This window comes from Lycium barbarum, chromosome 6 (assembly GCF_019175385.1).
Source record: "Lycium barbarum isolate Lr01 chromosome 6, ASM1917538v2, whole genome shotgun sequence".
NCBI lineage: Eukaryota > Viridiplantae > Streptophyta > Magnoliopsida > Solanales > Solanaceae > Lycium > Lycium barbarum.
Window position 1 is genome coordinate 117,231,950 of NC_083342.1, and position 15,161 is coordinate 117,247,110.

Consider the following 15,161-nt stretch of genomic DNA (forward strand, 5'->3'; position numbering starts at 1 on the left):
ATCTTAGCTAAACGACCAAGGTATGTGAGGCTAGTCCCTTCTTTCTGATGGCATGAATCTTGTAGCACGAAATTCCTATTCTCTTCATGAGTTCTTGTAGTCCGAAAGGCTAAGAGTCTAACTCCTTAATGTCTATATAAGATGAGGAATACGATATGATGATACTAGTATAATGATGATGTTAATTATCGCTTACACTCACCTTATGTACTAGTTCCTTCAAGGTGAGGCAGAGTATCAATAGTTGATCCATAATGGAATCGGGGGATCACGACCTTACGTCACCCCGATAGAGTAAAGTTGATCTTGAGCCTTATGCATGTATTACAATGAGATAAGTATTTTATGATGAGTATATTATTATTAGGAGCATTTTATGATAAGCATGACATGAGCATTTCACACCGTGCCTAGTTGGCCGGGCAGTCACCGCCAAGGCGGGCAGCTATACGGATACACCATGACCTTCGGGCATGGGCAGACACCACTAGTGGGCGGCATGAGATGGTACCCCGGACGCGGGAGGCCTGGACGCGGGCTAATATTATTGATTATCACACCGTTCCGACATGGACGGGCAGCTTGCATATGATGCATATATGTTATGAGGAGGAGTATGAGTAAGATGGCACGCATGATTTCCTTTATGATTATCAGACAGATCCAGATATTTCACGTTGATGTTATCACTATGTTGTTGATGTTTTCTTTCATTGTTTATGCTTCTCATACTCAGTACAACATTCATACTGACGTCCTTTCTTCGGACGCTGTGTTCATGCCCACAGGTAGACAGAGAGGAGAGCTTGGCCCAGATCCTCAGTAGCAGTCAGCTGGTTGAAAGCACTCCATTGTCCGGAGGTGCTTAGGATTATCCTTTTGGTATATATGTATATTTTGGGCACGACGGAGTCTTGTTCCGTCCATGTATATACAATATGTTAGTAGAGACTCGTAGATACGCAGTGTGGGTTAGATGGTCTCACAAGACGTTTTCATATGCGTGTATATTATTTTGATGGCCGAAAGGCAATTGTATATAAAGTATTTATGTTTGTTTAATTATGATTTTCCTACAACTGGTATGTAAATTGATAAAAGAATATTAAATGAGCAAGATAAGTAGTAGAGTGAGCGGTGCTCGGTAACTAGCTCCGGGTACCCGTCGCGGTCCCTAGTTGGGTCGTGACAATGATATAGATGAATGAAAACACACACAAACTCTTTTTCAAAATTTGAATCAAAGTGTCTCATTGGAACATGTTATTAGAAGATGAGGTGTTCAATTGAAATAGGGCTTAGCTCGAATGTTTAAATGAAATATCCTGATAAGTTTAAGGGACTGATTATATATTAAACCTAAATTTTTTATACTATCAAATTGAATTCACGTAGAGATAATACATAATTGCCCCCTGAACTTGTACCTTATCCCCTGCGACTCCCAATGCCACCATTTCTGCCACAAGTCTACCTACCTTTTACTGCTACCGCTTCAACTCATTCTTTCAATTTCATAATCTTATCCAAAAAAATTCTCTTAAGGTTTGAACAGGTTTTCAAAACCTATTAGATTGAATTGTAATAATTCAAGAATTTCTTTATCTGAGTTTCAGCCCAATGTCGTATAACTCATTTTATTCTTTTGAAACCTTCATTTCAGTTGTGCTGAAATTTAATTTATGCCAGTCGAAATTTATACCGCACTAAAAGTGTTGAAGGAGAAAAGTTAAATACACAAATTTGAGTTTTAATATTGGGCCCGTGGGATCCAAACCCATTTTAGTAAGCTCCTTTCTCTCTTTCTTTATTATTATTATTATTATTATTATTATTATTATTATTATTATCTATTCTTAAAATGATTTTTTTTATTTCCCGTTTTCTTTGAAACCTCGAGATTATCATAACGCATAACTCATAAGCATGAATGCAAAAAACAAAAACAAAAAAATAGAATGTGCAATTGTAACTCTTTTAGAAAGACAATAATAACTATTTATTAGTGCTTTTTATCAAATAAAAAGCTAAAAGTACACACACTTTTATTGCAACATAAAATATGTGTGCTCGTTGCTAACAATAACATGGTAAATTAAATATTGTTTTCACTCTCAATTTGTGCAACAAGAGATGCATAGGAACGGAAACTCAGGCTGGCATCTGCAACACTTGAATTTCTTGCACAATCCAAAGCCGCAACCTGAAATTGTCCAAAACAAACATTCTCCATATATCAGAACAATAAAAAATATCATCACAAAGACTTGGAATTAATTCAAAAAACATATTATAAGCCAATCCGGCAACGAGAGTCTATGTGCTTGGAAACCAAAATTTTGCAATTGTAATTTTCATCATAAACATAATTATACTCATAAGAGAGATTTATATTTTTAAAGTAATCTTTTGTTATTCTTTATTAACACGGGAAAAAAGATAAATAAAAAAAAAGTAAGATATTCCTAAATTTAGGTATACTTACTTGCGATAGAGACACGAGTGCTACGACTCGCAGTAGACAAATCTAGTGAGATTATTGGTGATGTTGCTTCTTCTATGGGTGTTGGCTCAAATACATATGGTGGTGATGTTGCTTCTTGTGCGGGTGTTGGCTCAAGTACATATGGTGGTGATGTTGCTACTTCTGCGGGTGTTGGCTCAAATACATATGTTGGTGATGTTGCTTCTAGGACTAATGGAGAAAAAACAACAAAAAAGACAACAATCATGCACCACATAACATTGGTTAATTTTGCCATCTTAAAAGTACTTGTTATGCTTGTAGCTACTTTTCTTCTCTCTCTTTTCCCCCCTCTCTATTGAAGTGCTTTTAGGCATGTGATAGCTACTCCTTTTATAGCAAAGATAGAACACAATTTAAAAGTTAGTAGTGTTTATTTTTTAGTAAGTAGTTACGATCAATTATTAGTATGCACTAGAGGAAATAGAGTCAAATTATAAAAATCATATGTAGACACATGTAATCCGTTTTAAAATACTATAGAATAGAATATAAAATCATTGGGTGACAAAATATATGGATCAAGTACTACATTTATACCCAAATGGTTAAGTTTTATCCTTTTTTGGCAATTTGATAGACATTTTTTAAAATTCTCTTTATGTAGTTACTTAAAAAGTAATATTTGGTAACTGAATAATGTTTTTAACTCAATTTGTTTTTTGCTCAATATTATTATTTGGTAATTGAATAATGCTTTACGTGTAAATCTGTGAAAGTTTATATGTATAGGTGTAATGTATGTATATACTTATAGCCTGTTTGACCGAGCTTATTTTTTTCCAAAAGTACTTATTTTTTCTAATAAGTGCTTATTTATAAAAAGTGAGGTGTTTGGCCAAGATTTTGAGATAAAATAAGTGGGGAGTAGTAGAAGTTATTTTTCAGAAGCTAAAAAATAGCCTTTGCCCAAAAACACATTTCGAAAAAGCACTTTTGAGAAAAATACATACTTAGAAGCACTTTGTAAAAGTTTGACCAAAAACTAATTGTTGCTCAAAAGTATTTTTTAAATTAATTGGCCAAACAGAAACTGCTTTTCGCCAAAAGTACTTTTTTATAAAGCCAAAAAAATGTGTAACGACCCGATAGGTCGTTATGGGGTATTTGACCATTTTAACCTTGCTAGTACCCTCCCGAGAATAGAAATGTGCTTAATGAGAACTCAAGGAGTTAGAAATCTAAAAACTGAAACTTTTGTTGTTTATTGTTGTGCATTGTTTGAAACTTATCTTCATTTTCGCTGAGGGGGTGACTTAGTAAATTTGACCTCCGTTGGGGAATTCTGAGGCCTCTAGTCAGTCCGTAACAGGTTTTTACATTGATCTGCATGTTTAACTGGTGTTTGTCGGGCCTCAGATTGATATGTGTTGGGTGAAAATCTAGTGAAAACTCCAGAGCTCACTGGTCGATTTGGACCGTTGTAGCGGTGGTAATACCGTTGCAGCGAGTTCGCCATAATGGTGCGTGGTTCGCCGGTGCGGGAAATGGGGAATTAAATGAGGTCCGCCATAGCGGAACGATTCCCGCTATAGCGAACGTCGACCGCTGCAGTAGTCAACAAGAGGCAAAAACTGTATTTTATATTCCATATTTCGAACCCATTCCCCACGTAACACCAAAAACACTTCCCAAGAAATATTAAGGCGATCTTTCTAAGGTTAGGTCACCACTCTTCATCAATGTAAGTATCAACCTTTATCTTCATTCATTCCATAATCGTCTTAAGTTCCTACATCCACTAGAGGTTCTTTAATGGTGAATTGAAAGGTTAGAACCCTAGAAATTGCAAACCGTTGAATATTTGATGGGTTATTGATTTTATTATTGTTTGATCATCTAGCTAAGACTGTAGATTATCACTTCCTAGGGTGAGAAATTTATTATTAATGGTGGAAATTATTGATTGAGACTTAGGGTTCCAATAAAATTGAAAACTTTAGCCTAAAAACTGTTTGGAAGGGCATGAATTGATTAGAAAACCCATGAATTGGAATTGTATGATGGTTGGGGTTGATTTTATGATGAATTCACACTTAGTGATAGTTCACCTATTTAAAAATAGTGGAAGTAGTTGGGTTCTCTTCCCCAATTATTGTTTGTTTGTGTAGATGTGCCATTACTCACTTAACGTTATGATTACTAGACTTTAAACGTTCTGAAGCTTCACGAAAGGGAAATCTATTGCGGAGTGTTGGATAGTTCCAGTTCGGCTTTGAGGTAGGTTATGGTCTACTTGAATTAAAATTTGATCAGTTGAATGTATATGTAATAAAATTGATGGGGAAAAACATGTATAGGTCTTCGAACATGAAGTCTAGTTGGAAATTCCTAGGTTGGTACTGATTGATTGATTATGTGGGCTGGTCGCCATTACTTTCTGCACTGAACCTGAGGTGAAATTATTGTGATATGAGAAGGAATGACTTAATATGTACTCTTCTTGTGATTGAAATGATTTCATATTCATATTGATTGATGAGCTGATTTGTTGAGTCTTGATTGATTGTGCCATGGTGCCTTGTGTTCTTGACTTTGGTATTGTTGACTGATCCTATTCCATATTTACTAATGATCTGGAAATCAGTCGCGAACCACATTGTGATGAAAAATAGGATACATATATATATGAAAAATGCACATTTGACAGGGGTGGGGATGTGGCCTAGTTATGGGCTCGTGATCCGAGGTTAGTTCCGGAGGGAGTGGTACATGGATATCATGGGTCCCCTGCAGGTCAGGACCATTTAGGAAAACATTACCATTTAGCATGTGTGTACACTGTTGAGATGCTTTCATTATTGTATTGCATTGCATCGAACTCATATTATTCCTGTGTTGGCTGATTTTTGTTGATGACATTATTTGGATATGTGTTGTTGTGCCTATCTGCCTATCTTATTGATTTTATGAACGTATGCATGATACTAATATTAGTGGGCCTATGATATCTACCGGTACATGGTGTTTGTACTGATACTACCTTGCTGCACTTTTTATTTGAGTGCAGATTGTGTGCCAAAAACATCTTCCAGACCTCGTATCTGGTCGTTTCCAAATTTGGCCGCCATGTGTGATTTATTGTATCCATTATTCCGACGATTTTGAGTTCTAGATCTAGCCATCGTCATCACCTCCATAGCCGTCGCCATATATTTTATATTTTTGCTTGTATTTCTATATTCCGGAGGAGAATTTTCTGGCAAATCCCTGTAATTTTTGAATTTGTATTGTTAGAATACATCCGAATTGAATACAGTGAATGTAATACAATGTAATAGTAGTTACGAATGAATACAGTCGAATATCTCAGGGTTTTTTGAATTTTTGTTGCTTGAATAGGGTAAACTGAATACACCGTAAAAGCATATATGAATGAATACAGCTGAATTGAATACAGTAAGTTGAATACAACCGAAATGGATACAACAAAATACAACTGATGACAAACACTTTGTAGCTACGAGCAGTAATTAACGGAACTATAATTACGCCTTGCAAATAGTATCCAAACTATAGTCATTCTATGAATGAATACAGCTGAATTGAATACTGTAAGTTGAATACAACCGAAATGGATACAACAAAATACAACTGATGACAAACACTTTGTAGCTACGAGCAGTAATTAACGGAACTATAATTACGCCTTGCAAATAGTATCCAAACTATAGTCATTTGTTAAAATTTCTCTAATATAAATTTGACCCACTGAACGCACATATAGGATATTGGGTTGGATAAAAAATTGAACGAAGCTGAGCAAAGGAGCTCCAATATAGATTTTGTAGTGGCCTTAAACCCCCAACTGGGGTTTTGGTCTGTTAACGCTATTTTCTTATTGGGTCAATTTTGGTTGTAGCCCAAGTTGACAGATGGTGTATACTCTCGCTACTCCCACGGACTAGGTGTCTAGGACTATAATGGTCTACATGTATCAATGAACCCGCTAGCCAACTCGTGACATTTAAAAACTAAAAAGTTCAGAGATTTTGACTATACGGAGGCTCGATCTCAGGCCCATTCGTTATAAATGAACCCGCTAACCAATTGAGCTACGCTTTTCCAATGTTGCAAGAGGGTTCATTTCATTTATATATACAATTTCCAATGAATTAATACATGTAAAAAGCCACAACATTTGGCGAAGTGGGTTCAGTTGAATCCCCTTGACCCAATGTAGGTCCGCCCCTGAGCAGAAATGAAAAAATAAGTGGGGGTCAGCGGCTTTGGAGAAATGAGGGAGAAGAGGAGTAGTGAGGTTTAATGTGAATTTGCTATGAAATACAAAATATAGCTATGTATAGTAATTATTTTAAATTATAGTTGTGAATAGTAAATACCTAGTAGGTGTTAGTTACACCATGTAAAATTTCCTAATTGAATGGGAAAATATTGGGTAATGTATTTTCATTAAGTGATAAGGGAGTTTTAACAATTTTTTGCACCAATATAAGTGCCCTTCATAGAGACTAGTCTTTAATTTTTGCCCTTGTATTGTGATTTTTAATTTTTGTACTTACTGCTTATTTAATGAAAATATCCCTGTATGCTTCCTTCGGCATAAGTTTCATAACATTTTTATCTTCAGAAAATGAACTTTTATCTCGCTTGGCAAAAGTTCTGTAGGAACTCATTTATGCAACATAAGTTGTGTAATATTTTCCAGATTATGTTGAGTGTTGATTTTTTTTTCTTTTTCCAGCATAACTTGTGTGGATGTGATGATACATATGCCCAAGCTAAATGCTAACTGTGGCGAGCGGAATCTAAACTTATGCCTTTTTTCAAATTATATTGAATGTTGAAAGTTTTGTCTCGTCTGGCACAACTTATGGGATGTTATGATACATATGCCAAAACTAAACGCTAACTATGTCGGCTGAAATTTAATTTATGCCGCGCTAAAAGTGTTGAATGACAAAAATTAAAGTCGCAAATTTGAGTTTTAATAGTGGGTTGCATAGAAGATTACTGGAGCATTCACGACCCGTGGGATCCCATTGTAGTAAGTTCCTTTCTCTCTTTCTTTATTACTAGACGGCTTATGCCCGTGCTGCGCACGGGCCCAACACTTTAGATTATAGTGCATTTATGTGTATGTAGTTGTCTTTGAATAGTGATTATATATATATATATATATATATATATATATATATATATATATATATATATATATACGTATGTTATGTTTAAAATATGATTAATATAACATTATAGTTTGTGCTCCGTATCTAAAATTTTATTATATTAATGTTTGCTACGAATACAAAATCGACAAATTTATTAATATTTTTTAAAAGAGAAGACTTGTTGTAGAAATTGATTTTCTATCTAAACGAAGAAATACTATTTTTTAATTTTTGGTAAATATTATCGGTTTAGCTCATTTTACTTGTCATGTTGTCTTTTGCATTAAATTCTATCTTATTTTAAAATATAAATATTTTAAGTATATTTAGTGAACATAACAACTTGATTTTGTCAATATGGGATATTATGTTCAAAACACGATTAATATAACATTGTAGTTTGTGCTCCGTATTTAAAATTTTATTATATTAGTATTTGCTACGAATACGCATGGTGTTTAATATGGGGCCCACAATTTTTTTTTAACATTATTTGTTTTTAAATATGAGATTCACTTTTTTTTTCCAATATTGCTTGATTTTGTTAATATGGGGTTCACATTTTTTTTCCCGTGAGTTTAGATGTGGTGGGTTCCACTTTTTTTTTTAATACTGGATGGTGTTTAATATGGGGCCCACAATGTGGGATTCATTTTTTTATATATATATTGCTTGATTTTGTCAATATGGGATACTATGTTCAAAACACGATTAATATAACACTATAATTTGTGCTCTGTATTTAAAACTTTATTATATTAGTGTTTGCTACGAATACGCACGGTGTTTAATATGGGGCCCACAATTTCTTTTTTTTTTTAATATTGCTTGATTTTATTAATATGGGGTTCACTTTTTTTTCCCGTGAGTTTGGATGTGGTGGGTTCCATTTTTTTTTTAATACTGGATGGTGTTTAATATGCGGCTCACATTTTTTTTTTAATATTAGTTGGTGTTTAATATATATAGGGCCCACAATTGTTTTTACAAATTTTTTTAATGGTCCTGTTTAATATGGGGCCCTTTTTTTTTTTTTTTTATATATATACTATGTTCAAAACACGATTGATATAACATTGTAATTTGTGCTCCGTATCTAAAACTTTATTATATTAGTGTTTGCTAAGAATACAAAGTCTGCCCTTTTTTTTGACATTGTTTATTTTTTTAATATGGGATTAATTTTTTTTATATATATTGCTTGATTTTGTCAATATGGGATACTATGTTTAAAACACGATTAATATAACATTGTAGTTTGTGCTCCGTATTTAAAACTTCATTATATTATTGTTTGCTACGAATACGCACGGTATTTAATATGGGGCCCATAATTTTTTTTAACATTGTTTGTTTTTTTAATATGGGATTCACTTTTTTTTTTTTAATATTACTTGATTTTGTTAATATGGGGTTCACTTTTTTTTCCCCGTGAATTTGGATGTGGTGGGTTCCACCTTTTTTTTTTAATACTGAATGGTGTTTAATATGGGGCCTACATTTTTTTAATATTAATTGTTGTTTAATATATATGGGGCCCATAATTTTTTTTTATGAGCCTGTTTAATATGGGGCCCAATTTTTTTTTTATATGTACTATGTTCAAAACACGATTGATATAACATTGTAATTTGTGCTCCGTATTTAAAACTTTATTATATTAGTGTTTGCTAAGAATACAAAGTCTGCACCTTTTTTTTTATATGTTGCTTGATTTTGTCAATATGGGATACTATGTTCGTATTTATATGTACTATGTTCAAAACACGATTGATATAACATTGTAATTTGTGCTCCGTATCTAAAACTTTATTATATTAGTGTTTGCTAAGAATACAAAGTCTGCACCTTTTTTTTTATATGTTGCTTGATTTAGTCAATATGGGATATTATGTTCAAAATACGATTAATATAACATTGCAGTTTATGCTCTGTATTTAAAACTTTATTATATTAGAGTTTGCTACGAATACGCATGGTGTTTAATATGGGGCCCACTTTTTTTTTAAATATTAGTTTTTGTATATATGGAATCCACAATTTTTTTTAAGGTCTGTTTAATAAAGGGCCCAAAACTTTTTTATTTTATTTTATGGGGCCCATCATCAACTACGATGAAGAGGGACGACGAACTAGCTCTTCTAAGTAGTAGAAATTATTATTATTATTATTATTAAATGCTTTTTTTTTTATAGAATATTATTGGAGCAATCACGACCCGTGGGATCCAAACCCATTTTAGTAAGCTCCTTTCTCTCTTTCTTTATTATTATTATTATTATTATCTATTCTTTAATGCTTATTTTTATTTCCCGTTTTCTTTGAAACCTCGAGAACATCATAACGCATAACTCATAAGCACGAATAGCAAAAAACAAAAAAACAAAATAGAATGTGCAATTGTAACTCTTTTAGAAAGCCGATAATAATTATTTATTACTGCTTTTATCAAATAAAAAGCTCAAAGTACACACACTTTTATTGCAACATAAAATATGTGTGCTCGTTGCTAACAATAACATGGTAAATTAAATATTATTTTCACTCTCAATTTGTGCAACAAGAGATGCATAGGAACGGAAACTCAGGCTGGCATCTGCAACACTTGAATTTCTTGCAAAATCCAAAGCCGCAACCTGAAATTGTCCAAAACAAACATTCTCCATATATCAGAACAATAAAAAAAATATCATCACAAAGACTTGGAATTAATTCAAAAAACATATTATAAGCCAATCCGGCAACAAGAGTCTATGTGCTTGGAAACCAAAATTTTGCAATTGTAATTTTCATCATAAACATAATTATACTCATAAGAGAGATTTATGTTTTTAAAGTAATTTTTTGTTGTTCTTTATTAATGCGGGAAAAAAGATAAATAAAAAAAAGGTAAGATATTCATAAATTTAGGTATACTTACTTGCGATAGAGACACGAGTGCTACGACTCGCAGTAGACAAATCTAGTGAGATTATTGGTGATGTTGCTTCTTCTATGGGTGTTGGCTCAAGTACATATGGTGGTGATGTTGCTTCTTGTGCGGGTGTTGGCTCAAGTATATATGGTGGTGATGTTGCTACTTCTGCGGGTGTTGGCTCAAGTACATATGGTGGTGATGTTGCTTCTAGGGTTAATGGAGAAAAAACAACAAACAAGACAATAATCATGCACCACATAACATTGGTTAATTTTGCCATCTTAAAAGTACTTGTTATGCTTGTAGCTACTTTTCTTTTCTCTCTTTCCCCCCTCTCTATTGAAGTGCTTTTAGGCATGTGATAGCTCTTCCTTTTATAGCAAAGATAGAACACAATTTAAAAGTTAGTTGTGTTTATTTTTAGTAAGTAGTTACGATCAATTATTAGTATGCACTAGAGGAAATAGAGTCAAATTATAAAAAATCATATGTAGATACATGTAATCCGTTTTAAAATACTATAAAATAGAATATAAAATCATTGGGTGACAAATATATGCATCAAGTACTACATTTGTACCCAAATGGTTAAGTTTAATCCTTTTTTGGCAATTTGATAGACAGTTTTCAAAATTCTCTTTATGTAGTTACTTAAAAAGTATATTTGGTAACTGAATAATGTTTTTAACTCAATTTGTTTTTTGCTCAATATTATTATTTGGTAACTAAATAATGCTTTTACGTGTAAATCTGTGAATGTTTATATGTATGCGTGTAATGTATGTATATACTTATAGCCTGTTTGCCCAAAACACTTTTCGAAAAAGCACTTTTGAGAAAAATACAAACTTAGAAGCACTTTGTAAAAATTTGGCCAAACACTAATTGTTGTTCAAAAGTATTTTTTTAATTAATTGGCTAAACATAAACTGTTTTACGCCAAAAATACTTTTTTATAAAGCCAAAAAAATGGAAGAGCCATTCTTTTTTACACGACCTGAGAAAAGAAAATAAGGTAAATAAATTTAAAACACTAGCTATTATATTGGTGCAAGTAATCATCTTTTTTATTGAATAGAAAAAACAAAACAAAACAAAAACACAATGTATAAACTGAGCAAATAAATTGACGGGTTGAGTAACTGACCCGATCAGCGATCGAAATCAACTCGTCTACACCATCCGTCAGCTTGGGCTACAACTCAAATTGACCCGATCAGAAAATAACGTTAACAGACCAAAACTCCAGTTGGGGGTTTAAGGCCACTACAAAATCTATATTAGAGCTCTTTTGCTTAGCTGCGTTCAATTTTTGATCCAACCCTTTATCCTATATGTGTGTTTAGTGGGTCAAATTTATATTAGAGAAATTTTAACAAATGACTATAGTTTGGACACTATTTGCAAGGCGTAATTATGGTTTCGTTAATTACTGCTAGTAGCTACAAAGTGTTTGTCATCAGTTGTATTTTGCTATATCCATTTCAGTTGTATTCAACTTACTGTATTTAATTCAGTTGTATTCATTCGCAACTACTTTTACAGTGTATTCAATTTACCCTATTCAAGCAACAAAAATTCAAAAAATACTGAGATATTCGACTGTATTCAATTTACTGTATTCATTTGTAGCTACTATTACATTGTATTACATTCACTGTATTCAATTAGGATGTTTTCAAACAATACAAATTCAAAATTTACAGGAACTTGCTGGAAAAATCTCCTTCGGAATATAGAAATACAGGCAAAAATATAAAAAATACGGCGACGGCTGTGGAGGTGATGACGATGGCCAGATCTGGAACTCAAAATCGTCGGAATAATGGATACAATAAATCACACATGGCGGCCAGATTTGGAAATGACCAGATATGAAACCAAGCTCCGACACCATCAGATCATCGACCAAATCTTAAATCAAATACAACAATCACATCCCCCAATCTAAAATGGAAGAACCAAAGGTCGTCGGCATTGTGTTGTCTGGTATTCAGATCTGAAACAGAAAAAATAAAAAGTCCAGGATTTGCTCCGTCAGGCGAAGCAGCGACGAAGAAATAAGTGAGGTTGAGCGGCTTTGGAGAAATGAGGGGGAAGAGGAGCAATGAGGTTTAATGTGAATTTGCTATGTAACACAAAATATAGCTATGTATAGTAATTCGTTTAAACTATAGTTGTGCATAGTAAATACCTGATTGATGTAGTTACACCATGTAAAATTTCCTAAATAATTGTGAAAATATTGGCCTAAGTATTTTCATTAAGTGAAACCAAATACAACAACCACGTCAGCCAAATCTGAATGGAAGAACCAAAGTTGTCGGCATTGCGCCGTCCGACAACCAAATTTGAAACAGAAGAAACAAAAGGTCACCGGAGTTGCTCCGCCGGGTGAAGCAGAAATGAAAAAATAAGTGGGGGTCAGCGGCTTTGGAGAAATGAGGGAGAAGAGGAGCAGTGAGGTGTAATGTGAATTTGCTATGAAATACAAAATATAGCTATGTGTAGTAATTATTTTAAATTATAGTTGTGAATAGTAAATACCCAGTAGATGTTAGTTACACCATGTAAAATTTCCTAAATTGAATGGGAAAATATTGGGCTATGTATTTTCATTAAGTGATAAGGGAGTTTTAGCAATTTTTTGCACCAATATAATTGCCCTTCATAGAGACTGGTCTTTAATTTTTGCCCTCGTATTGTGATTTTTAATTTTTATACTTACTGCTTATTTAATGAAAATATCCCTGTATGCTTCCTTCGGCATAAGTTCCATAACATTTTTATCTTCAGAAAATGAACTTTTGCCTCGCTTGGCAAAAGTTCTGTAGGAACTAATTTATGCAACATAAGTTGTGTAGTATTTTCCAGATTATGTTGAGTGTTGAAATTTTTTTCTTTTTCCAGTATAACTTGTGTGGATGTGATGATACATATGCCCAAGCTAAATGCTAACTGTGGAGAGCGGAATCTAAACTTATGCCTTTTTTCAAATTATATTGAATATTGAAAGTTTTGACTCGTCTGGCACAACTTATGGTATGTTATGATACATATGCCAAAACTAAACGCTAACTATGCCGGCTGAAATTTAATTTATGCCGCGCTAAAAGTGCTGAATGACAAAAATTAAAGGCGCAAATTTGAGTTTTAATAGTGGGTTGCATAGAAGATTACTGGAGCATTCACGACTCGTGGGATCCAAACCCATTGTAGTAAGTTCCTTTCTCTCTTTCTTTATTATTATTATTATTATTAAATGCTTTTTTTTTCATAGAATATTATTGGAGCAATCACGACTCGTGGGATCCAAACCCATTTTAGTAAAGCTCCTTTCTCTATTATTATTATTATTATTATTATTATTATTATTATTATTATTATTATTATTATCTATTCTTTAAATGCTTTTTTTTATTTCCCGTTTTCTTTGAAACCTCGAGAACATCATAACGCATAACTCATAAGCACGAATAGCAAAAAACAAAAAAAGAAAATAGAATGTGCAATTGTAACTCTTTTAGAAAGACGATAATAATTATTTATTAGTGCTTTTTATCAAATAAAAAGATAAAAGTACACACACTTTTATTGCAACATAAAATATGTGTGCTCGTTGCTAACAATAACATGGTAAATTAAATATTGTTTTCACTCTCAATCTGTGCAACAAGAGATGCATAGGAACGGAAACTCAGGCTGGCATCTGCAACACTTGAATTTCTTGCACAATCCAAAGCCGCAACCTGAAATTGTCCAAAACAAACATTCTCCATATATCAAAACAATAAAAAATATCATCACAAAGACTTGGAATTAACTCAAAAAACATATTGTAAGCCAATCCGGCAACGAGAGTCTATGTGCTTGGAAACCAAAATTTTGCAATTGTAATTTTCATCATAAACATAATTATACTCATAAGAGAGATTTATGTTTTTAAAGTAATTTTTTGTTATTCTTTATTAACACGGGAAAAAAGATAAATAAAAAAAGGTAAGATATTCATAAATTTAGGTATACTTACTTGCGATAGAGACACGAGTGCTACGACTCGCAGTAGACAAATCTAGTGAGATTATTGGTGATGTTGCTTCTTCTATGGGTGTTGGCTCAAGTACATATGGTGGTGATGTTGCTTCTTGTGCGGGTGTTGGCTCAAGTATATATGGTGGTGATGTTGCTACTTCTGCGGGTGTTGGCTCAAGTACATATGGTGGTGATGTTGCTTCTAGGGTTAATGGAGAAAAAACAACAAACAAGACAATAATCATGCACCACATAACATTGGTTAATTTTGCCATCTTAAAAGTACTTGTTATGCTTGTAGCTACTTTTCTTTTCTCTCTTTCCCCCCTCTCTATTGAAGTGCTTTTAGGCATGTGATAGCTCTTCCTTTTATAGCAAAGATAGAACACAATTTAAAAGTTAGTTGTGTTTATTTTTAGTAAGTAGTTACGATCAATTATTAGTATGCACTAGAGGAAATAGAGTCAAATTATAAAAAATCATATGTAGATACATGTAATCCGTTTTAAAATACTATAAAATAGAATATAAAATCATTGGGTGACAAATATATGCA

At 33.1% G+C, this 15,161-nt stretch overlaps 3 protein-coding genes across 3 annotated transcripts; all 3 read right to left on the reverse strand.

Annotated features, from left to right (window-relative positions):
• Positions 1-1,973: 1,973 nt before the first annotated feature.
• Positions 1,974-2,831, reverse strand: LOC132600048 (uncharacterized). The gene is made up of 2 exons (XM_060313180.1): positions 2,486-2,831; positions 1,974-2,203 (listed from the first exon to the last, which is right to left on the reverse strand). The coding sequence occupies exons 1-2, from the start codon at positions 2,760-2,762 to the stop codon at positions 2,115-2,117; spliced, it is 366 nt and encodes a 121-aa protein (XP_060169163.1). The 5' UTR covers positions 2,763-2,831; the 3' UTR covers positions 1,974-2,114.
• A 7,220-nt stretch (positions 2,832-10,051) lies between these two features.
• Positions 10,052-10,926, reverse strand: LOC132600049 (uncharacterized). Its single transcript, XM_060313181.1, has 2 exons — positions 10,577-10,926; positions 10,052-10,292 (listed from the first exon to the last, which is right to left on the reverse strand). Exons 1-2 carry the CDS (start codon positions 10,851-10,853, stop codon positions 10,204-10,206), a joined length of 366 nt encoding a protein of 121 aa, XP_060169164.1. The 5' UTR covers positions 10,854-10,926; the 3' UTR covers positions 10,052-10,203.
• A 3,168-nt stretch (positions 10,927-14,094) lies between these two features.
• On the reverse strand, positions 14,095-14,954 carry LOC132600050 (uncharacterized). The gene is made up of 2 exons (XM_060313182.1): positions 14,604-14,954; positions 14,095-14,322 (listed from the first exon to the last, which is right to left on the reverse strand). The coding sequence occupies exons 1-2, from the start codon at positions 14,878-14,880 to the stop codon at positions 14,234-14,236; spliced, it is 366 nt and encodes a 121-aa protein (XP_060169165.1). The 5' UTR covers positions 14,881-14,954; the 3' UTR covers positions 14,095-14,233.
• Positions 14,955-15,161: the final 207 nt, after the last annotated feature.